General features: G+C 58.5%; 1 protein-coding gene across 2 annotated transcripts; it reads right to left on the bottom strand.

Moving 5' to 3' along the window:
• Window positions 1–525: 525 nt before the first annotated feature.
• LOXL3 (lysyl oxidase like 3) lies at window positions 526–20,340 on the bottom strand. 2 transcript variants are annotated; one of them, XM_088128768.1, is made up of 14 exons: window positions 19,954–20,340; window positions 12,166–12,486; window positions 11,683–11,846; window positions 8,332–8,543; window positions 5,101–5,323; window positions 4,799–4,979; window positions 4,428–4,582; window positions 3,351–3,524; window positions 2,539–2,698; window positions 2,019–2,262; window positions 1,775–1,890; window positions 1,493–1,629; window positions 1,091–1,202; window positions 526–962 (listed from the first exon to the last, which is right to left on the bottom strand). In XM_088128768.1, the coding sequence occupies exons 2-14, from the start codon at window positions 12,467–12,469 to the stop codon at window positions 889–891; spliced, it is 2,256 nt and encodes a 751-aa protein (XP_087984894.1). In that variant the 5' UTR covers window positions 12,470–12,486; window positions 19,954–20,340; the 3' UTR covers window positions 526–888. The 2 variants fall into 2 exon arrangements, with proteins under 2 accessions (XP_087984894.1, XP_087984893.1); XM_088128767.1 differs by lacking the exon at window positions 19,954–20,340 and having other exon boundaries at window positions 4,799–4,976.
• Window positions 20,341–22,303: the final 1,963 nt, after the last annotated feature.

The raw sequence follows: 22,303 nt of genomic DNA on the forward strand, positions 1-22,303 counted from the left end.
CTCTCCCTTTGGCTGGTGCTGCATCCTCCCTGTCTGTGGTTCCCTGCAGGAAGCCAGAGAGATTGAATCCTGGGCTTTTGGGGGGTGGGCAGTGGGGGAGGTACCGTGCCTCGCCTCCTAGTAGCCCAAACAGAATTTTCCTCCCAAATCATGCAACAGAGCATTTCTTTTTGGCTGAGCCAGGCGGGGGGCTGGAGGGCTGCCACAGAAGGGGCAGCTAAGCCCTGGTGGGGGTGGGGGGCTTACGTACAGGGTGGTTGTGTGCTGTCCTCCGGCAGCGTCCACCCCTTTTCTTAGGTTCCTGTGGGTCGTTCAGTAATTCAGGGGAACTGGTACATTGTGTCAGTCAGCTTTTCTCCCCTGTAATTGCCCTGCAGAGAGCCCTGTGGCAGCCTGTAAGCCCCGCGGTTTCCCATGGGGCTGCCCCATCATGTTGCACCGACCTGGGGCAGGATGGAGGAAATGCCTGTGGGCGCTTGCGTTGGACCCTCTCCCAGACACCAAGTCAGTACACACGTTGGGACCCAAACAATTAACTTTATATATGAGACCTGCCCCAGTGCAGGCAGTGCTGAAGGGCAGTTGGGCAGGCGGCTGAGGAGATGCCCTCCTTTGCCTTCTGCCTCCCAGCTGGGCACAGGAGCAGGTCCTCTTTGTGGTCAGCACCGAGAAGAAAGCCAGGAGAGTTGTGTTGGCTGCAGTCTGGTCCTGGTTGCTCTGTGAGATGACAATGTGCCAGCGGTGGGTGGCACCTTTCAGCTGCCCAGGAAACGTTCCTACCTCGGGCAAGACAATTGCTGGGAGACGGGCCATCAGACCCCCTTGCCTGCTGCTGTACCACTGGCACGATCTAGGTCTGCCTGCTGCCCAGGAGGAGGCAGCCGCCGCCTACGCAATCTGGTTGTTGCTCTGTCCTGGATACTGTTCGGAGACCCCGTTGGCCTCATTGCTCAGGGCATCACCTGTAGCAAGGCATTTGGGAAGGTGTGAACTGCTGTGGTGTGAGAGACCTTGAAGACCCCATCCCTGGCCACCTGCTCTGCACATCCCCCTTTGCTCCCTCTGCATCCCCCCTCAGGTTCTGCAGTACCTATGTGGCAGCGATGTACCCAGATTCGGTGCCCATCGTACTTGCAGTTGCATTTCATGGCATTGTTGGTGAAATCGCTCTCCGCGACTTCGTATCTGGGGTTGATCACCACCTGGGGGGCAGAAGGTGAGATGGGGGCCTCGTATCCAAGGTGACAGAAGGTGAGGGCCACAGGGTGGGGGTTGAGGTAGGGCTTCCCCCCTCATCTATGGACCATTTCTCCGAGCCAGCTCTGGGATGGAAGGCCTGGTTTCTAGATGTACCTCCACCCTGCGCCCAGCTTTGTGGCTGAGGCCTTGCGTGCCGGAGGCCGCGTCTGCATTTTACCCCCAATGCCCAGATTCCTGGCGCTGGTGACTGAAGCCACCCACGGCTGCTCCCGCCCATCCCTGCAGCCCTCACCTGCAGGATGTAGTTCCCAGCCTTGACGTCTGTGATATCGATCCACTGGCAGTCAATGTCGTGCCGGTAGAGGTCCCAGCAGCCCACTGTGATGCCCTGCTCTCCGAAGTTGGCACATTCGTAGCGCTTGCCCACCTCTGCCCAAAGGGGGGGGGGGGAAAAGAAGGAAGGCTGGGCTGGGGCTGGGCTGGGCCTTGTGGGGAGGCCCTGCCTGCAGATGCGGGTGTGGCCTGGCCCCTGGCCCTGTTGGGCTACCCTGCCCTGCCCACCCAAGTCACCTACCTTCCTCACATTCTGTGTCCTCCAGGCAGAAGCTGGCTTTGTGTCCTTCGGCCACCCTGGTCCCATTGGGTGTCAGGAGGTCGTAGTGGGTGAAGATGTCCATGCTGTGGTAGTGTCTGAAACGGGAGGGCGGAGCGTGAGCAGCCCCTGCGTTGGCGGGGAGGGGCAGGGTGGGTCCCCACCGCCTTCTCTTGGCCTAGCCTGCCAAGCTGACTGGGCCACTGCTGTTGCTCCTTGCCCTTACCCATGGCACTCATGCCAGACCCAGGAGTGGCGGCCCGCCTTGGGACGAAAGTCAGCCCGGCCGTTGTTGTGGATCTGGGAGGAGAAGCGCAGGAGACGGCGGTGCCCATAAGGCCAGTTGGCGTTGCGGGCGCTGCTGGACAGGCAGTTCTCCTCCGCAGCACAGTAGAGCATGTGCAAAGGGCGGTCCTCTATGTACGCTGTCTCTTGCACCAGCGCCGCGTGGAGCAGCAGATCTGAGGCAGCTGCGAGGGTGGAAGGAGCCAGGTGGTGCCTGGGGGAGCCGAGGGAGGGCCCCTCCAGGAGGTCACCAGCGCTTGGTTAGCAGGTTGGGGTGGGAGGGTTTGGCCAGAGGGCCCCTGAACCCCAGTCCCTCCCATTCCTTGAATGAAGCGGGTCAAAGCTCCCTGAAGGATAGAGGCAGAGCCCCTTACCAGCCCCCTGCCAGGAGAGGGCTGTGGGGAGAGCTTGTGCTTGAGAAGATGGCCCCCTTATGGGCCCCCGGGCCCCAGTCCTCTTACTCTCTGAGCAGATGACGCCTGCAGCGAAGCGGGTCCCTGTCTTCTGGCAGGAAACCCTGCTGTCATGCCGGCAATGGCTCAACGTCATCTCGTGCCCGGCACACTTCACCCCGCTCAACGCCATGCTGGTCACGTTGCTGCCGTCCCAGTACCAGGTTTCCTTGGGGACAGTGCAGGAGGAAGGGGAGTGGGGCGCTGGGCCACTAGCTGGCCTGCCCAGGTGCGGGAGCTGTGTTCGCTGGCTGGTGTGGCTGGCCCTCCAGCGCCCCCCCAGGACAGAGCAGCCATGGTGGAGCAGGCCTGACCCCAGCCTCTGTTTTCCAGGACGGTCCAGCCCCCACGGGAGCCTGCCCTCCTATCCCACCTGGGGTGGCCTCCCCCTCCCTGCCTCGTCCCTCTGGGTGCTCCTCCCGCTGCCCTGCCTGGGCTTGTGGCGGGGAGTTCCTCAGGTTCCCTTCATGTGATGGGAACGATTACCCTTCATCCTGCCTTCTCCTTCAGGCCAGTTGTTGGTGCCCACCCATGGTGTAGCCCAGGCCCGCTGGCAACATCCCACCAGGTCTCTAGGGTCTGCAGCCTGCCCTGGAAACTCAGACACCCCCCCCAGTTGCCCCTCCAAGTTGGCTTGGCTCTGGGCCATGCGGCCTTGTGGTAACATCCTGTGGGCATCAACAGTGGGCCCCTGCCTCTCCCTGGGCTGGGCCCATCCTCCCCCAGCGAGTAGATGGCCAGGCAGGGTAGCTGGTCATGTGGCCCTCCCAGCAGGCGAGCTTCACCTCAGCAGCAAAGCGGCAGCGGCGACAGCAACGTACCTGCAAGCCATGGTTGGCATACCCCAGGCCCAGCTGGCGGCAGGCTACCGTGGCTTCAAGGGTCCCCCAGCCTTCTCCGCAAATCAGCCCCCACTGGCGGGCGTGGTTGCCCCTGGCCCCCACGGCCACTTCAACCCGTCCCTCAAAACGGCTCCGGCCCCCGCTCAGGCGGATCTGTGGGGAAAGGTGGGAGGGAGGCGACAGTGCCTGAGCTGGGGATGTGGCAGTCGCCCGGGCAGATGGCGCGCCACCTCCTGGCTGCCATCCCTTCAGTCTGCCAGGAGCGGGAAGGCTCTCCTGCGATCAGATTGGCCCCCTCCTCTCTGGCCTTCCCAGGTTGGCCCTCAGGTGCCCCTTTGCAGCCTCCTCTCTCTAGTCTGCCGGAGACTTCCAGGGGAGGGAGAGGGGGAGGAAAGGCAGCCCCCCCCCCGATGCATATCAAGCCTCCTCCCTGAGCCTGGATCTGGACCCTGCTTCCCAGAGAGCAAGAGGGGTGGAGCAGGTTTGGGTGGCAAGGATGGCACAGGGGCACCGGAGTTGGACCCTGGCCCAAATGTAAAAGGGGGGAGCAATGGAGGGGTTACTGCAGAGCTGGGGGTGAGGAGAGTTCCTGGGATGCCATTGGGGAGAGACTACTCTTAGACACGTGGCAGTCACGCTTTGGTGGGGAAGAGGGCCACTCTCAAGGAAGAAGCCCTCGAGCTGGCTGGTGCCCAGCAACGTGCAGGACTGCTGCAGGTTGCCGATGGTGCCCCCTAAAAGTGGGTGTGGGTGCCCTGAGAGCTTTTGCTCCCAGCTGGGTGGGGGGTGGGCTGCTCAGGCAAGCTCGCCTATAAGAGGCCTTCTCCATCCCTCCCAAGAAGCCTGGCTGGGGGGCACTCAGGAGCCAAGGGCGCCTTGCCCCATCTGGTGGGCTGTGGGGAGAGGGGTCCCTGGCTCTGGGGCTGCCCCCAAGAGTCTTGGCTGGGCTGAGCAGGCAATTGGAGAGGGAAGGCCAATGTGCTCGCCCTGCCCTGCCCTGCCCTGCCCTGCCCTGCCCTGCCCTGCCCTGGCCCTGCTTCCTGCTGTCCAGCCAACCGTGGTCTCGTAGGCCATGTAAGGGGCGTTGCAGCGGACCCCTGCGTCTTCTGAGTGCTTGCAGTCCTGCTGGGTGATGTTCTTGGAGGGGCAGCTCCAGAGCGACTTCTCTGAGCCCCGGCACTGCACCTCGGTCAGGTGGATCTGGCCCATTCCTGCCAGGAGAGGGGAATCAGCCAAGACCCCCCCCCACCTACCACGTCCCAGGTCCTCGGGGGGGGGCTGCTTGGAAGGCCTTTGGAGGCACAAGGGGAAACCCTGCCAGCAGCCCCCCCCCCACTGGTAGGGTGACACCCCCAGCCCACCAGAGGAGCCATGCCTCAAGCCCTGAGCTGGGGGCACAAGAGGATCTGGCTGATGCCCCTCCTCACCTTGGCCCAGGCGTGCTCCTGTCAGGGCTTCCTTGGCACTGCCAAAGCCCAGCTCACGGCAGACAACGCTGGCTGACAGCAGGTTCCAGCGATCGTCGCAGACGGTGCCCCACTCGCCGTTCTTCAGCACCTCGACCCGGCCCTCGCCAACCTTGGCCCCCCCTTTCAGCCGGACCCGCTGCTGTGGGGGAGCACAGGGAGGCTCAGCTCCAGGGGGCTCCTGTGCCAGCCTGCCTTCTCCAGAGGCACCCCTGTGGCTTCCCATGTGCCAGCAGCCCACCTCCACCCTCCCCTTTGCTCACCTGTCCCTGCTGCTGCTGCTGCCCCCGCCTCTTTTTCTGGGCATTCCCTGCAGCAAAAAGGGGGCCTGGCACACAGCTCACCACAGCTGGCATGCCGCCCTTGCAGACACTAGTGATATTGCTCTTGTAGAACTCGAAGGAGCAGGTGGAAATATGGACCTCGTTCCCAGCACAAGCAACCGAATGCAGGTGGTAGTTATGCTGCTGGCGTTGCAGGTACAACCTGCCAGGAGAAAGAGCAGGTCTCTGGGGAGCTGCGTGGGAGCCTCGTGGGCCACAGACAGGTCCCCTGGGCTCCTCCGCCCCCACCCCTCAGCTGCGCCAGGGGCACCGAGAACGCTGGGTGAGGGCTGGAGGGCTGCGGGTGGTCTCCCTTAGCAGGCGCTGGGCCCTTTAGCAGCTGGGAAGATGCCTGGTTGAACCCAGGGACTGCTCAGTTGCCTCTTGGCACCCTACAGACCTCCCTGCAATTTCCTTGGAGTAAGGCTTGGCAAGCCCAGGAAAATCAAAAGCCAAAGTAATGGTAGTTGCTTTCCTGCAAGTGCTCTGTGGCATCGCCATCAGCAGCTGGGAGTTGTCCAGGCCAAGGGTCAGTTTGGCCATGCGCAGAGCAGCCCTGCTGGACTGGAGCAGGCCGGTGTGAGAGGCAAGCGAAGGCCAAGGCACAACCCCGCTTGTGGGCCCTGGGCTGCCCCCAACGCCCAGGAAAAGCTTTTGCAGGATCTGGCGTGCGATGCTGCAGCATTGCCTCCAAATGGGCCGCTCAGCTGCTCGAGAGCTTTGAAGGGTCGAAGTAGAGCAAACGGCTGCTTTTCTTTGGTCCCTCGCAACAGGTCGTCACAAATGGCTGCCGCCAGGGAAGCAGGTGCCTCGTGCAACCCGCGTGGCTCGTGGCAAAAAATGTGGTCATTGCTTCCTGGCACAGTGCGTGATTTGCATGCAGAAAATCCACAGCTCAGCCCAGCTTCTGCAGAGAAGCCCTTTTTCGGTAGAAGTGCTGCCACGGTAGGCGAACCGAGGAGGTGAGCTTGAGAACTGGTTCACTGTTCAAGCCATCTGCGTGGTAGCCACCAGCAGCCCTCAGAGCAGCCCACCGAATGTGGCACAGTAGGCCGGTCTCTTGAAAATGCCCCGAATCTCCACCTATGCAGCTCTCCCGATATCCTGGAGCTCTCCGGTTCCTGGAAAGCCACAGATGCTTTGGCCCGCTGCCTTGCTTTGCAAGGGGGCAGAGGCAGAGGACGGAACACCACCGTCATCTGTGTGTGGCTGGCGGAAGGCCACCTTGCTTGGATCCGGGCCTTCTCTTCGCACCCCACCCGGCTGGCAAAGAAGCACCTTTCTTCCAAATGCAGTTGCTACCCGAGGAGGGCCCTTGTCTCACCAGTGAGTCACCGCTCAAGCTCCTCTGGGCGAGACAGAACACACTGCCCGCTCTGTCTGGAAGCGGCTTCCAGACGCCCGTCTTGGGGCCTCCTGACTTCTGAGCACTCCCCTCTGGCTCTGCGCAGAGGGAAAGGCCTCCCACGTGCGCTTCACCACAAAAGTTCTGGAATCAGGACATTATTTCGGACTGACATGTTTAATTGAAGGCAGAAGCTTCTCTTAACGGCTCACAGAAGCTTCTGCCTTTCAATAAAATTGGCTAGTTGGAAAAGGCGCTACCAGATTCCTCCAGATTTTTGGTACTGTAGACCAACATGGCTCTCTTGCTGCAAGGGTTCTTGGTGCCCCAGCCAGGAAGTCCCTTCGCACAGCCGGCTTTTCAGAAGTGCCAATGCTGCACTTGTGCCCAGTGACTCTCTGGATGGATCCTGGCTGGGCACCTTATAGCAGAAAAGACTGTGGTGCCCATCAGGGACAGCTGGCAAGCCCACCAGCCCCACTTAAAGTTGTCACTTCTGAGGCTCATTAGGTGAATTAATCTTCATCCCACACTTAATTGCAAAGCTCTACACTTAGCGCCCCCTCCGGAGCTGGTTGACCTCATGGGGGTAGGACCAAATGGCAGCCATCACCTGTCAGGTGCCTTCTGGTTCCAGGAACAGGAGGCTCCTCTCGGTGTTTGCTCCCAGGGAACTGATGATCCAGGGTGGTCGTGGGGGTGCTGAAGTGAGGGCTGGAGAGTCAATTGCACGGGAGGCTTCAACTAGAACTTTTGCGCCAAGCAGCAGGCTGGGCTGGACGGCACCAAGGGCCTGCCCCTGTTCTGTGACCCTGGGACCGTTCCCAGTTCAGGTCTCGTGGGCCAAAGAGGGCGATCTTGGTGCTCCTAAGGAAGCCCCGAAGGAACAGAGTGCCCAGGACATGCCCTTGTGAAGGTCCCAGCAAGGGGCCCTTTGCTCTCCAGAAGCATGCCGCTCCGCGAGAGCAGAGGGGCAGAAAGCACAGCCAGGAGGTGAGCGGAGCCCCCATGGTGTGTGATGGACCTCACGCCCACCAATCCAGAAGGCTGCTGGGGGCCCAGTCTGCTGGAAGAGGGCCCCAAGTGATGCCGTGGGGGCGAGGCTTGCGCCCTTCCAGGCTGCATCTGCCATCCCCACGCAGCATGTCTCAGCCACATCTGGGAAGGGCTCAGAGGCTGTGGGGCCAAGGCAGCCCAGCTGCGTGGCCCATATGCTGGCTGGGGGGGCCTGGCTTCCTTGTTTGAGCTGCCTGGAAAAGGGGAGGCAGGAGCCCCTTCATGGGTGGGAGCGCTGCCCTTGTCTCAGGAACCCTGGCCGCCTCTTCCTCCCTCCAGATCTGGCCTTCCCTCCAGGCAGTTTCCAGGGAAGACCCCCCCCCTTCACACTCAGCTGGACCCGAAGGGAAGAGAGACCTTCAGGAGGACAGCCCCACTGAAACACGCCTGGGTTCCCCCCAGGCGCTCCCACTGCCCGTGCTTCCAGGAGCTGGTCAGTTTTATTAAATGGAAGCTCGGGGGAGGGGGTGGGTGGTGTTGGTGACCACCCCTGCTTTTGTCCCTGACTGGCAGCCCCACAGCAATGGGCTAGATTTGTCAACTCCTGAGCAAGCCCTTGTTTCCCCAGGAGCTTAGAGTGAGGTCCGTGACACCCCCTTCCCTTTTTCTTCCTGCAAGGCAGTTTGCTGTGCAACAGGTGAGCAGCCCAGGGTCGCCAGCACGGAAAGGTCACCACCAGGACAGAAAACAGGGAAGGGGGACACGGTGTCCTTTGGAGGTTCCCATGCTCCCCCCCTGCTGAGCAAGTGGCGCCCTCTCCCTATGCTCACTTGTAAAAGTTGCGGTTGGCCTTCCTCTCGGCAGGGAAGCCCAGCATTCCGCAGACCACGCGGCTTTCCCGGCCGCTCCAGTTCTCGTCGCAGATCTGGGCCCAGCTGTTCTTGTGGCGGACTTCCACGATGCCCTCTGTGATGGGCAGTGGGCGTTTGGCCTGGGACACCACTGGGCGCAGCCGCAGCTCCTCCACCTGGTTCTGCTCTGCCTGGAGAAGGGAGAAGGCGTCACCCAGGCCAGCATCCCCAACCCCAGCCAGGCCAGCTCCGGGCTCCACCTAGGAAGGGCCCGTCTGGTCTCTCCTGGCCAGAGCGGCTGATGGGAGTCTTCCGCTCCTCCGCCAGAGGAGACCATGAGCTCCGTGGGGCTGCAGAGGGAGGCAAGCCAGGGGAGCCTCCGGGGAGGAATTGCCCCCTCCCCAATATGCAAGCATTCCTTCAGTGTACTTAGCTTCGTGGCCCTCGGCTCAAGAAACACTTTCTCTCTCCCACCCCCCACCCCCAATTATTAAGGAGCATCTACAGTTAGGGAGTGGAGAATAAATATCTGCCAACAGATATAAGGAAAAAGGCTGTGGAAGCAGCCTGGAACAGAGTGAAATGAATTACACTGCCAATGTCACAGAAGTATCTGCACAAGGGGAAGGATCAAAACGGATGCTAGATGGAATGAGGATCTGGAAGAGATTATAGACGGAGGAAATGCACGCAAGAGAGTGATTCCTGCAAGAAGGAAAGAAGGTAAGTCTGACATTAATACCTGGAAAGATGTTAGAGCAAATAATGAAGCAGGCCATTTGGAGGTGTTGGATGGAATGGAGGAGCCAAGGCAGAGCAACCCTGCCATCTTGTCTGGGCAGGCTGAAGAGTGGGCTGAGAGGAAGGAGAGGTCCTCTCAGGGAGAAGCATTAAGTATTACATTTAGGGTGGAGAAATATAGGGCACACACATTGGGTGGGGGTTGATGATTTGGGAACACTACATCTGAGAAGGACTGGGAGGAGGTTGCTGACAACAAGCTGAACATAAGCGAGCAGTGAGGGACAGCCGTCAGAAGAGCTAACACGGTCCCGGGCTGCGTCAGAAGCAGCATGCAAAAACACGCAAAGTCCTTATTGCTCTGTACGCAGCACTGCTGAGCTCACACCAAAAGTCCTGTGTATGATTCTGGGCACCTCATTTCCAACCGGTGTTTGATGGGTCAGTACAGGTTCAGTGATGATACAGACGGTCCTATGAGGTCTGACTGAAGGAATGTGGAATATGTAGTTTGAGGAAAGAAAAACCCTCAGGAGAGACATGATAGTTCTGCTTAGGTGCATAAAGGGGAGATGGCAAAGAACTATTTTTCATGGCCATAGAAACTAAAATCAGAAATAACAGTATAAGTCGCACTACCTAGATTTCATTTAAATATAAAGAAGAACGTCAAAATGATAAAATCTGTACAACTAGGGACAATCTACCTATGGAGATTGTGGCTTCTCCATTTCTGAGATTCTTAAGAAGAGGCAGTCCATGGATAGTTTAAATCAGGTTTCTCCACAGTGGACCATATCGACCCCCAAGGGTTGATGGGACTATCCATTGTTGTTGTTGTTATTATTTGTAGTACTATTAAAGTAGCATTTATTAAATTATTTACATATAATAAATGTTTGGGAGTTGCTGAACAATCTGAAGCTTCATGAAGGGGTTGATGAGCTGGAGAGTTTGGGGACTCCTGGTTTAAATGGTTTTTCTGCACAGTGCAGAAGGTTGGATTAGAGAAGATAACTGCGGGGACACATGACAGCTGTCACCAAGTGTCTGAAGGGCTGCCATGTAGAAGACAGGAGATAATTGTTTGGAGGTTTTCCAGAAGAGAGGACAAAAAACAAGGGGTTTAATTACAAGAAAGTAGATTTTGGGTGGACATAAGGATGAATTTCCTAAGACTACAAGCTGTTCAACTACAGAACAGATTTCCTTAGGAGCTGGTGGGCCCTCTTTGACTGTGGCTGTTTAAGCAAAGGCTGGATGGAGATGCTGTAGTAACGCTGTAGCGCTTGGGCAGGGGGTTGGACTAGCTAATGTCCGAGGCCCTTTCCAGCCCTTACACTCCATGTTCCAAGGATCTTGCTCCTAGCAGGACCATAGCACTATGCCAGTCTCAGCCAGAACAAAGATCTCCAATGACATTTTGGAGCCAAGCACACGTTTCAAGATACTTACCTCTTCCATTGGAATGTATGTTGTATTATCCAAAACAGGCCAACTTCTCAGTTCCTAGGCCTGAGAACCACCTATCCAGAGCAACTCCATCATCTGCACTTAACTTTCATTTGTTGCCCCACATTTGGCCATCATTGCCTCCAAACAACTGTCAAACATCTCTTCATGAACACAGCGAGCTAAATGCAGTAGTTGTGTTATCTGCCTGGTGAAAGGGAAGGGCGTGTGGGATGGTTGATGCTGACGAAGGCCTTTTACTAGCCTCCACTGGCCAGATGTTGAGGTGTCAGGGGTTGTATCTAGGACATAGGTCTTGTCCTAGATACAACCCCTGACACCTCAACATCTGGCCAGTGGAAATGACAAGTGGCTATTTTGGCAAAGAAACTAAGAATCGACCCAGACAAGACAGAGACATTGTGGCTGCCTTGAAGCAGGCTAAAAATCTCTATCTTCTGAAAGACAAAAAGGCACAGTTGAGACAATGTGGGAACTGGGCTGATCAAAACCCATAACGTTAAACTGCAGTTAGTGTAATAAGCTGCTATGTCTGGACTTGCACAACACAATAAGCCAGAAGCAAAGACACCCCATTTTAATTTGCATGTTGGGTAGCCTCATGCATGCTAAGCAGAGAAGCTTGGGGGGTGTGGGTGCCTCGGTGTGCTTCTGACCGCTCCAGGGCCACTCTATCTGGGCACAGGGAGGGCCCGTCTCTCAGCCCCCTACAGACTGAGCCAGCAGCCCAGAGGAGGTCTTGCTGGGCGGGGGGTGTCTTTCAAGAGGTCTTGAAAGCTTCAGCCAGGGTGGCTCCCAGGCTCAGTTTAACAACGGTCCTTTTGTGTTCCACGCTTTTGGAGATCACACGGCCTGAAGGACCACCTCGGCCAGCCTGCACTCCAGGATCAGCACCCGTGAGAACAGGTTGAATAGGGACAGGGAGGGTTTGTTAGCCTCCTGGCCACGGCTTCCTTTGCAGGCCTCTAACGGGGTTGCCATATCCCTGAAATGGTTGGAGGTGTAACTGCAGATAGGGTGTTACTGCTCTGTGTTGGTCTGATGTTCATTACGCTGTTCTTAGGAATCTCGCTCTAGGCGCCATCCCCTCTTCAAGGCCCTTCTGTCCCAGCTCACCTCAATCACATTGGAGTCGATGAAGCCGGCGATGCGCTCATCCTTGCAGACGACGCCTGCGTCTTCGTCGTGGGAGCAGTCGCTGTTGCCCCAGCCCCGTGACTGGCACTCCGCGATGCTCTTCTCGTGGCCACCACAGTTCACGTTGTCCAGCCAGATGCGCCCTGTGGAGTGACCACCAGGAACTCAGGCCTGGGACGTGCCAGGAGGATGTCTGGGAGTCAGAAGCACCAGGGGCCGATGGGTCAGGCCTTTGGGGGCCCCGTTGCATAGGGGAGGCACTTTGCACATGCTTAAAGACATGCTTATTACTTCAGGTAAGGCCTTCAGTATGCTTCGGGGTTGAGCCCTGGAGTTTGAGGGAAGGGCTGTCCGGTCAAAACACAACTTGCCCAGCCCCAGTGCCTAGGATCAGGCAGATCTGCCCTCAATGGCCCACCCTCTGTCCCATGGTTTCCCTTGCCCTAGCTCAGGGATGCTTACCGACACCTTTGCCATATTTCGCACTGTGAGTCCAGCCCGTGGCAGCCACAAACCCCAGATGCCGGCAGAGGATGTGGGCGTTGGCCAGCGTGAAGTCATCATCACAGATGGTGCCCCACTCTTGGTTGTAGAGAACCTCGATGCGCCCCTCGTTGTGCTTACGGGGGTAGCCGGCCAGTCGGAAGTGCAGGGTGGGCGACACCGGGCTCTGCCTGGTGGGAGGCCGTGTGGGCGGCTGGGCCAGGCTCACCCACAGCCAGGGGCCACACAGGAAGCCCAGGAGCGGCCGCTGAACAGCACGCATCTTCCTCGTGCCAGGGCCTGTGTGGGGCGGGAAGTGAGCAAGGACCGCCTGCCCGGGTCCTTCTCGGCCTTGCCCTCCATGCGGCGGCGGCAGCAGCAGCAGCAGCAGCAGCAGCAGCAGCAGCAGCAGCAGCAGCAGCAGCAGCAGCCTGCCAGTGCTCAGAGCTGAGAGCCCTCAGAAAGCACACCCCACCCCCTGACGGTGCAGGAGGACCTCTTTCGGGTTCATCTGGCAAAACCGGCAGGCGGCCTCCTCCTCCTCCTCGCCTTCCCTGACACACACACATGCACATGCACACCCCCCCCAGCACTGCTCTTGCCTCCTCTTTGGCCCCCTTCCCTCTCCCCCTCCCGCCTTACCCGCCCCTCCCTCAGCTTAGCCCTGCAGTGACACAAAGGCAGCCCCAGGTTGCAGGAGGGACATTCCTCATCCCTGGCTGCAGAAGATACGTTGGGCACACAGCGTGGTGGGGCTGTTCACACCTGTGCATTCCAAGAGCTTCCTTGGAGCCCTTTGCATTCAGGAGGGCAACAGCTTCCCCAAGGAGCAGGGGACTGGTGAGGAGGGAATAAGGCCATTTCTGTTATGGTGGAGCAAGTGAGTGGGCCCAACTGTCAAGCCTAGTTAATGTGCGCAGCCAGGCCCTTCTGGTGTCTGAGATGGCAGACGTGCTGGATGAGAAATGATTATCCATTTGCTGCCGAGGCATCTCGGTATTTTCTCCTGCCACCCCTGCGCAGCGGAGGGAGGAAGTTGTGTTTCCATGAGTGATGGAGAGAGATGCTCCTGTGTGCAAAACAGTGGGGTGGGGGCACCTAAGACACCAGGCCGGCAGTCTTTGGAGGTGCATCTCCTGGTCCAGCTTTCTGGTGCCAGTCCCTGGGCAGCCCAGGGTTGGTCCTTCAGCAAATGGGGCCAGGACAGGCTGAGAAAGTTGGAGCGCCCGCTGTGGAATTTCCTGGCCTACTCAAGGGTGGGAGGGGGGGTTAGATCTGTGTGGGAAGGGAAGGGAGGGGAGATGACGTGCAGTTTCTCACGGCAGCTTTCAGTCTGAGTGACTGAGTCTTTCTGGAAACAATTCCACCACCCTCCGAGCACTGCCTGTTGGAAAACTTCACATCGAGGGTGGGCCCAGCTAGTCTCCCCCGCAATCCGAAACAGCTTTGCTCCAGCTGCTAGGGCTGTTCTCTAATAGCAAGCTGGCCGTGCGGCAGCCACGGGGGGAGCTCAGGGACCTAGGCTCCCCCGGGCTTGGATTGTGACCGGAGCTCCTTGGCCAGGGGTCCTCCCTTCCGAGATCTGGGAGGAAGAAGGCAGGACAGAGCCACCCTTCTGGGTGAGGTCCCACCTCGGTGATTTATTTCCAGTTCAGCCTGGTACATGTGGGGTGCCATGGCCTCAGGATGCACCTGTTTGGGCACTGTCCTGGGGCAAGTACCCCCTGGGCCAGTCCCCTGGGGGTGGCAGATTCCAGTCCTGCCTGTGTCACAAAGGTCTCCAATGGGCAACCCAGAAGAGGGGCAGAAAGTCTGCAAAACCTCCTCCCTGTGGCTGACCCACTTTCACTCTTGCCTGAACTGCTCTGCTGGCTGGCGGGCCACTATGGGCCTTCTGGGCCTCCGTTTTGCCCTGTGGCCCTGCAAGGGGCAGCAGCTATGCCAGTCTTGTTTCTGGACCCGAGATTGCAGAAGATGGGAGTTGCCTGGCAAGGTGGAGCCAGCCCCCAAGGGTACCCCCAGGCAGCAGAGCAGGCACGTGGCTGCCTCACTGCAGCAGCAAATCCCATCCCCGCTGACGGCCCTTTCAGGATCCCAAGGCGGCTGCCCCCGCCCCTTCGGTGTCCTCTTCAGAAATGTGGGGGTCTGGGCCTTGACTCCATTTGGCTGTGGGATGGCCCGACTGCCTTGCTTTTGTGGGGAGTGTCCAGTGCAGCCCCCTCCCCGCTTCAAGCACTTTTCCTCTGCTGGTGGGAGACATGCGCAACTGAGGGAGGGGGAAGGAGCAAGACCGAGGGGCTGCTCAGCTACCCAGCCACCATTTCCTGCCTTTTCCCCTTGGCTCATCTGCCCCCCCATCTTCCTCCTTTTACTTTTAGGGACTCACGGGGCCAAAGGACGGAGCGGTTTGCCTGGAAGGCGAAAACGACTGCATCGTGTTAAGGAAAGTTCCTGAAAGTGATGATTCTCTTTGCGACTTTGAAATATCCCTTCCTCCTTTCCTTGACTAATATCTCATCGCTCAGTAAAGCCTTCCCTTTCTGGGGGAGGCTGGAAGAAGTATGGAGGCTTACAGGACGCTAAACGTCCTCCGGCTTTCGATGCAAGAGAAGGGCGGGCGGGGCGGGGCGGGGCGGGGCGGGCAGACGGCAGGCATTCCGATGGAGAGGCCAGTGCTAGAGGAGACCCGGCACCCAGGGATGCTGGCTAGTGACCAGGCCTGAGGGAAGTGGCCCGACCACAACCCTGGAAACGCCACTGCCCAGAAGCAGGCACCCGACTCAGCTGCCCTGAAAAGAGGCTTTGAAGCAGAATGCAGTTTACGCTTCACGTTGTGATGGCTGGATCCCGCTGGCTGAAGCAGGAAGCTGCTCTTTTCATCTTCAGCACCAGCAGGATGACAGACGACCGCCCTAAGGCCCCTTCCTTGCTCGGAATTTGAGTGCCTTGCCTGAGCCTCTGGCTCTGGGAATTTCTCGGCCTCGCCCCTGGCATCGGACCCTGCTCTGCCAGAGCTTCGACGCCTGGAAGACTCCGGGTGCTGCACTGGACACGGCCCCGCAGGCGAGGTCCACTGACCTCTCGTGGGCATGGCCGGAGGAGTGTCCTGGGCAGGTGGGGTGATTCGGCCAGTCCCCTCCCCTCTGCTGCTGCCGCCCTTTCACCCCGCCCCCTTTACCCTCTCAGCTAGTGCTGGTTTCTAGGCCCCCCCAGCCCGCCACCTTCCCTTCAGCTCCAGGGCGCTCTGGCAATTTACTGAGGAAAGTGGGGGGGGGGGAATCAGCGGCGCAAGGCGCAGAAGCAGCGCTTGTCTGCGTGGCACCACCTGGAAATGAATGGAACCGAACTGGCCTCTGGCACGGTATCCCTCTGCCAGCTGCAGTCACTTTCTCTGGGCTCCGCTGCTGGGCGCCTGCTCCCTTTCTGTTCTCCACCAGGCCTGGCTAGCAGTGCGTCCACCACAGAGGTGCTCCCCTCCTCTTTCAGACTCTGCCTGCTCGGGTGTCTCCCTTGGTGAGTCTGATTCTCCCTGCCCAGAATTTACCCCTCCCTCACTCCCTGTATTAAGAAAGCCTCTGGACGTATCTCTAGGAATGAGAGGGACCTGCCCATCAGTTCTGTTAGATCCACTTGTGAAATGCCCAGACAGCATGTCCGAAGGATGGCAGACAAACCAAGGTGGAGTTCTGAAATTGTGGAGTTGCCCAGTCATGCCAGACCCCCGCCATTCATGCTACAGCTCTTAAGTGGTGCCACCTACACAGTTTCGAGTCCTGGGGGAAACTGGGCATGGAGCTGTGGCTTTGCTGGCCTCTTGTTCTGACAGGAGGAGGTGGCCGGCACTCCAGAGCACAATGAGGAAATGGCCTAGTGCCAGGCTGGGATTTAGAGAAGGCTGGCATCCTGTGATTACTGCTGCCCATTTACAAGTTGAGTGGGAAAGAACTTCTGTCTCATGGAAGAGCCAGCAGGGGTGGCAACGACCCTGAACATTGTGACATACCTGCAAAACGGAGCACAATTTGAATACCCGAAAAACCTCTCTATGGGGCAGTGGCGGCGGTCTTCTGTAAACTCAGGGGTCTGATTCTTTCCAGCTGAGTTTCTATCATCAGGGTGGCTTCAGGATGCAACCGTCCCTGGCAGGCTCAAAGTTGCAATCCCTAGAAGCCTAAAATGGCTTCACAGATCCTCCTTTGGCCATTATCCAGACCCCCAATGCAGCCTCAGCGCCGTCACCAACCGTCCTCTCCTTTTTAGAATGAGAGTTTTAAGACGAGGTTGGGCAGCCACCTATGGGGGTGCTTCAGCTTGGGTCCTGAACTGGGCAGGGGGCTGGACTGACGGGCTTCCAACTCTGAATTTCTATGATACCACCCAACTGAAACTCACACATGAGAATTTGCCCTGGAAGCCCACTCTCTCAATCCCAAGAAGGAATGTTATGGTTAAAAGGAAACTGAAACTGAAAAGAGAAGGTCAAATTTGTTCAACTTTAAGATTATTTTAAAATTCTGATAGAAAGTATGCACCCAATTTAAAAATGTGCAAACAGGATAGTAGAGGTTGTACAGTAGTGGAAAAGCAGAATAGAGGGAACTTTGGGGGAGGGATCATGAATGCTGGCAAGGCAAGGGGAGCTTGTAAGGGCCAGGCAAAAGCACCACCCCCCAAATCAACCAGGAAATTCAGGAGGGGCTTCACAGATGGGCAGTATCTGTCGGGGATTTTGCAGTTAAATCCTGGGCACTTACATTGGACTATGATTGTAGGTCTGCAAATGCATGAGAAGTGAGAAAGTTGGTGGGAGGGAGAGGACAGCGCTCAGAGAGGGAAAGGGTTGTGAAAATGTTTCAGAAGAACTAACAAGGGGGGCAAATGGGGCCACTGAGGAAACTGGGTCTAAGGAACACCTGTATGGAAAACTGGTGAGAAAGGATGGGTCTCTAGGGCCTCCTGAAGGAGTGGAGGTTTGTGGGAGATACCAGAACAAAAGAGTGTCCGTGGCATATGTCAGAAATAAAAGGAAAGCCCAGGAGGGTGTTGGTCCACTGGGAGCAGAACAGGCTGAATGGGTGCTGGGCAGGACGGTACTTCTTAACTCCTGGGTTGCCAGATGGAGCCCAGGATGGTGGTCCTCATGCTGCTGGGCGTCAGGATGGTCTTGGGTAGGATAAGAGAGAACTTGGTGACTTTAAACAAATTCAAGTCCCCAGGGCCCAATGAATTACATCCTGGGGTATTGAAGGAACCAGCGGAGGTGATCACAGAACCTCTCTGCGTAGTCACTAAGAAATCTTGGGAAACTGGCAAGGTCCCAGAAGACAGAAGGGGAGCAAATGTCATCCCCACCTTCAAATAGGGGAAGAAGAAAGGAAACTATAGACACGGTAGCTTGATTTCTCTACTGGTAGAAGATTCCAAAAGATCTACGTAGGCTTAAGCAGTACACTGAAATGAATACGCTGGAATTTAACAGGGAGAAATATAAAATTCTAGACACAAAAAATGAAGGTCACAAATATTGGACTGGGGAGACCTGACTTGGCAAAAGTACATATGAAGGGATCCAGTGTCCCCAAGCAGGGCTTAATCCAGCAATGCGGCGCAGTTGCTAAAAAGGCAAATGCCGTCTTAAGGCGCATTAACAGGACAGTGCAGAGTCTAGATCATGGGAAGTGATTGTTCCCCTCTGCCCCGGTCAGACCCCATTTGGAGTCCTTTTCCCAGTTCTGGGCACCACAGTTCAATAAAGACAGGGACACAGCGGGATGGGTTGAGAGGAGGGCTACCAAGATGGTGACGGTCTAACGAGGAAATGGGCATGTTGCGCTCACTGTACAGAAAAGACGTCAGAGCAGAGGCATGATAGCCATCTTCAGAATCCTAAAGTTGTACAGAGGAGGGAGTGGACTGATGCTCGGTTGTCCCAAAGGACAGGAGTGGGATTGGTGGGTTAAAACTACAAGGAGGTTCAGGCTAAATACTAGAACGTCCTGATGGCAGGAGCCATCATCTAGTGGACCAGGCTGTGGTCAATTCACCTTCGCTGGAGGTCTCCAACAGAGATGCTCTAGTGCATCTGGCACCGAGCAGACAGTTGACCTAGGAGACCTCTGCAACCTCTCTTCCGGCTCTTATGATTGATTCCATGGAAATTAATGGACCAGATGGCAAGACTCACCCACAAGCTATAAAGAAATCTTATTTCCTAACACAAAGTCAGCCTCTTTACAAAAGAACAGGAAATTCAGCAGAGCACCACATAGGTATTCATGAGTTTTCTCAACCCTCTCCTGTCCCTTGTGTGTCAGAGAAAAGCACCTTGAAGAAAGATTAGAGGTTCAAGAAGGAGAAATCCAAAAGGCCTGCAAAGCAAGAAGGGACCAAAATCCCCTTGCCCAGGTCCCACAATGGCCAAGCCTGCTCTTCTGGAGGGGACTGGCTCCACTAAGGGAGAGCCGACATGGTCCCTGTCTGCCTAGACTAACCCCACCCCACCTGGATTTCTGCTCTTGTTCAGTGGCTTTCAGTTCTTCCCCACCAGCTCCCACCTGACACACACAGATGGGGCAGATCCACAGTGCTATCATCGTCATCAGTCATCACTGTGCTGCAGTTTGGCGGGGGGCGTGGGGGCAGGGCTGGCCTGTGGAAAAGGCTTAAGAGCAGGGAAACTTCATCCGCCACAAGGAGACCAAGGCCAGCCCTGGGGCCCCTAGGAGGGGAACTAGACCCCCACGGCCAGGATAATCGTGTCGATGCTGGGGGCACCGCACTTCCAGAGGCCCCCAGAAGAACCAAAGGGTGGGGAGGGAGGCTGGAGCAGCTTCCCCAGCAGGACTCCCGCATCCGGGGCTTTCTCGCCTGAGCACTGCGCCCAGCGGGCTCGGGAAACGGGGCGGCCGCAGTTCTCCTCCCGCTCTCGCGGCTGCAGTAAGAGACGGGGCGGCGGAAGTGGGCGCGGCGCTCGTCGGCCGCCCCGTTCCACTACGAGCTCCGCTGCTCTCGCTTGTGCTGGGGGTTTGGAGGGTGTGCAAAGGGGTCTCTTCGGGCGACGGACGGTTCCCGAACTCGAGGGCGGCGGCGGCGGCGGCTGCTGACCCCATCGCTCCTTTCTTAAAGCCCAGCCGAGGCTGGCCGTCCCGGGAACGTCCTGGATGCTCAGCCAGCGGGGCCGGAGCCGCCCCGAGCTCTCCTGACGGAACCGGCTCACCGGGCGCCCGCAAGGAGGCAGTGACAGCCTAGCTATCGAACAGAACCTCCCCGCTCAGAGGCAGTCTATCCTCCACGAGCGGGGCTAATTTTACGTCCCGCGTGGACGTTTCGGAGAGGAGACTTGGCCTGTTCTGGAGCCCAGCGTTGCGCCTCGAAGCCCCCTTCCCCCCCCGGCCGAATGACAAAGCTCGGTGAGGAAGCCCCGTCGGGCTCTCTCTGTCTCCCATCTTCCAACAGGCAGCGCCCGAAAGCCTTCCCGGGCCACCCGCTCCCGCCTCGCTTGTGGAGCCGGGCGGGGGCCCCTGCTCGCGACCCTCGCCAGGCCTCCCTGCCGCCCCCGCGACGGAGTTCCCGCAGAGCTGCAGCAAGGCGGAGGCACCGCCGCTCGCTCCCCGGCCTCTGTCGCCGGGCCTGCCCGGCAGCCGGGAAGCAAGAAGGCGCGCCCGTCGCCCCCGCGCCACAGCCCCCTTTGTTCCCGAGAGAGGCCCGACCCCCTTCCCTTCCCTTCCCTTCCCTTCCCTTCCCTTCCCTTCCCTTCCCTCGGCTGACCTGCTCCGTCCAGCCGCTCCGTCCGCCGCTCGCAGGCCAGAGACTAAGGGCCGCCCCGGCCGGCCTCTTCATCACCCCGCCCCCGTCCTGACGGGGCCTGGCCGGGGGCGTCCTAAGAGCGGCGGTCCAGCCCAGGGCGGAACTGAGCGCGATGCCCCTCGGAGGCGGCGGGGCTTTTCGACAGCAGCCGGCCCCGAGCGAGGGAGCGCGGCGGGGGCAGCCAGGAGGGTGTGGGGCAGCAGCGGGAAGGGGAGCGAGCGGAGGGTCCGCCGCCCGCGGGCCCGGGAGGGCGGCCTCTTCTGCCGCCGCGGCGGAGTCGCCTTCTCGCCACGAGCTGCCCGGCAGCGGGCGGGCGGGCCGGCGGACCGGCGCTCCTACCCACCCTCCTGCAGGGCATCTCTGGAGTCTGCGCTTCGGGGCTTCTCAGAGTCGTTACTTGCAGCCAACCCGAAAGCTTGGGGGCGGTTCCCTCTGAGGCCCCAGGGAAAGATATTGTGCGGAGGGGTGAGCAAGGTGGGCAGCTGGGCGTGCCCCTCCTTTCAAGGGGCCTGAAGGGCAACCCAGCCGCTGCCCTGCCAGGCGCTGTCTGTCAGTTCAGAGACAGCCTGGAGCTCCCCCTGCAGCTGATGGATACAGGAAGACCCGCTGCAGGTGTGTCCCATCTGGGCAATAGCAGACAGCGGGGGTGGGCAAGAACCCACTCTTTGCTGAGACAACCAGCCACGTGGCCTCTTCAGCAGGATCACGGAACCTGTCGCCAGCCAAACCTCTTCAGTTGTGGGCACCAAAGAGGAAAACCTTATGTATGTATGGAGAAGACATTGGTATGCTTGATTACCTTTGGCAGGACCAGGACGGTGGCAGTGCCGCTGTCCTGGCCCTTCTTGATCTTTCAGCAGCTTCCAATACCATCGACCGACTGTGGTATCTTTCTGGACTGCTGTGGGGAGAAGGGGCAGAGCGTGAGGATGGCTGGTTCCGCTCGGTGTTGGTTGGAGGGGAGAGGTTAACCCTGAAGCCCGTGACATGCAGGGTGCCTCAGAGCCTGATGCTCTTGCGTCTCCTGTTCAGCACGAAGCCATGGGGAGGTCACCCATCAGTAAGGGGTCAGGTAACGTCAGGCCATGGGTGATACTTGGCTGACCTGGCCTGCCAAGAGACACTGTTGTGTGCCAGGAGGCTGTGGGGCCTGAACTGGGCTCCACCCTAGCCAGACCAAGTGGCTGGAAGGTGCTGGCGGTGGTGGGGAGGTCAATCCTCTGCTGCTGGGGACTCCCCTTCCCTGGCCCCGCATGGGGTCGCACATCCTCATTCGGGCCTGGCGTGCAGTCTGGGAGTCTTCCTGGATTCCCTGCTTCTACTCAAGGAGCAAGTGACAGCTGTGCCCATGAAGGCCTGTGCACGGGTGCAGCTGGTGGAGAGGCCCTCCTCATGCTCCTTCATGCCTTGATTACCTTGTATGTGGGACTGCCCTTGAAGAGCACCTGGAGGCTACCCCTGGAGCAGAATGTGGCGCGTAAGCAGCCTCCTCACCCCAAATAACACCCTTACTGTGGGAGCTGCGCTCGTCACCGGCTGGCTTCCAGGTGCAATCTAAGCTCCAGTTATCACCATAAAGCGCTTCATGGCCCACGACGGAACTATTTGAGCGGGCCCCTGGCCCCCATGGTGTGTGCCCATCCTGTGCACTCCGACAAAGCTGGCTTGCTTTGGCCCCATTGGTTCAGCATTATTGTCCAGCGGGGCCCAGGAAGCAGGCCTTCTCTGTCGCTACACCTGCCCTTTGGAGACCCGAGCGCCTCTCACCTTGCCCACTTCCAAGCATTCTTTAAGAAACAACCTTTCCTCCCAGGCCTTGGGTTAAGATGGGCCTCCCTGAACTGGAGGGGGACCCTGGCACAGTGCAGGACGTGTGCCAGCAATGTCGGGAGAGCAGAAATCCTCTCCTGTTAATCTCTCTGCTAGCGAACTAAATGCTGGAGAGCAGTGAGGCCAAAATGCCCCCCTCTTTCCATCTTCTCCATGCAGGGTAACCCGACCGTTCCAACTCTAAGGGAGGCACTTTGATAAATGCCTTTAATCAAGCTTGATTACGCTGTCCCTTGACCTCTGCAAGACCCCCAGGAAGATCTCAACCAGGACAGATGCACAGCCTTCCCACAGTGCATATTCCCACACTCTCATTGGGGAACATACTGTGCCCCCAGAGTCAGTCCCTGGCGAGCGCTCATTGCTCATTCTGGGCCCGCTTTCCTTCCTGGGCTGCAGGATGTTCCACGCCAGCCAGGCCAAGGCCCACCCATGGCCGGCCACCTCCCAGCGCCTTCTCTCGAGGCTCCGCACCCTGCTC

This window comes from Python bivittatus, unplaced genomic scaffold, assembly GCF_059951505.1.
Source record: "Python bivittatus isolate LINGU-HERP-01145 unplaced genomic scaffold, Pbiv_v1 ctg000740_np1212, whole genome shotgun sequence".
In the NCBI taxonomy this organism is placed as follows: domain Eukaryota; kingdom Metazoa; phylum Chordata; class Lepidosauria; order Squamata; family Pythonidae; genus Python; species Python bivittatus.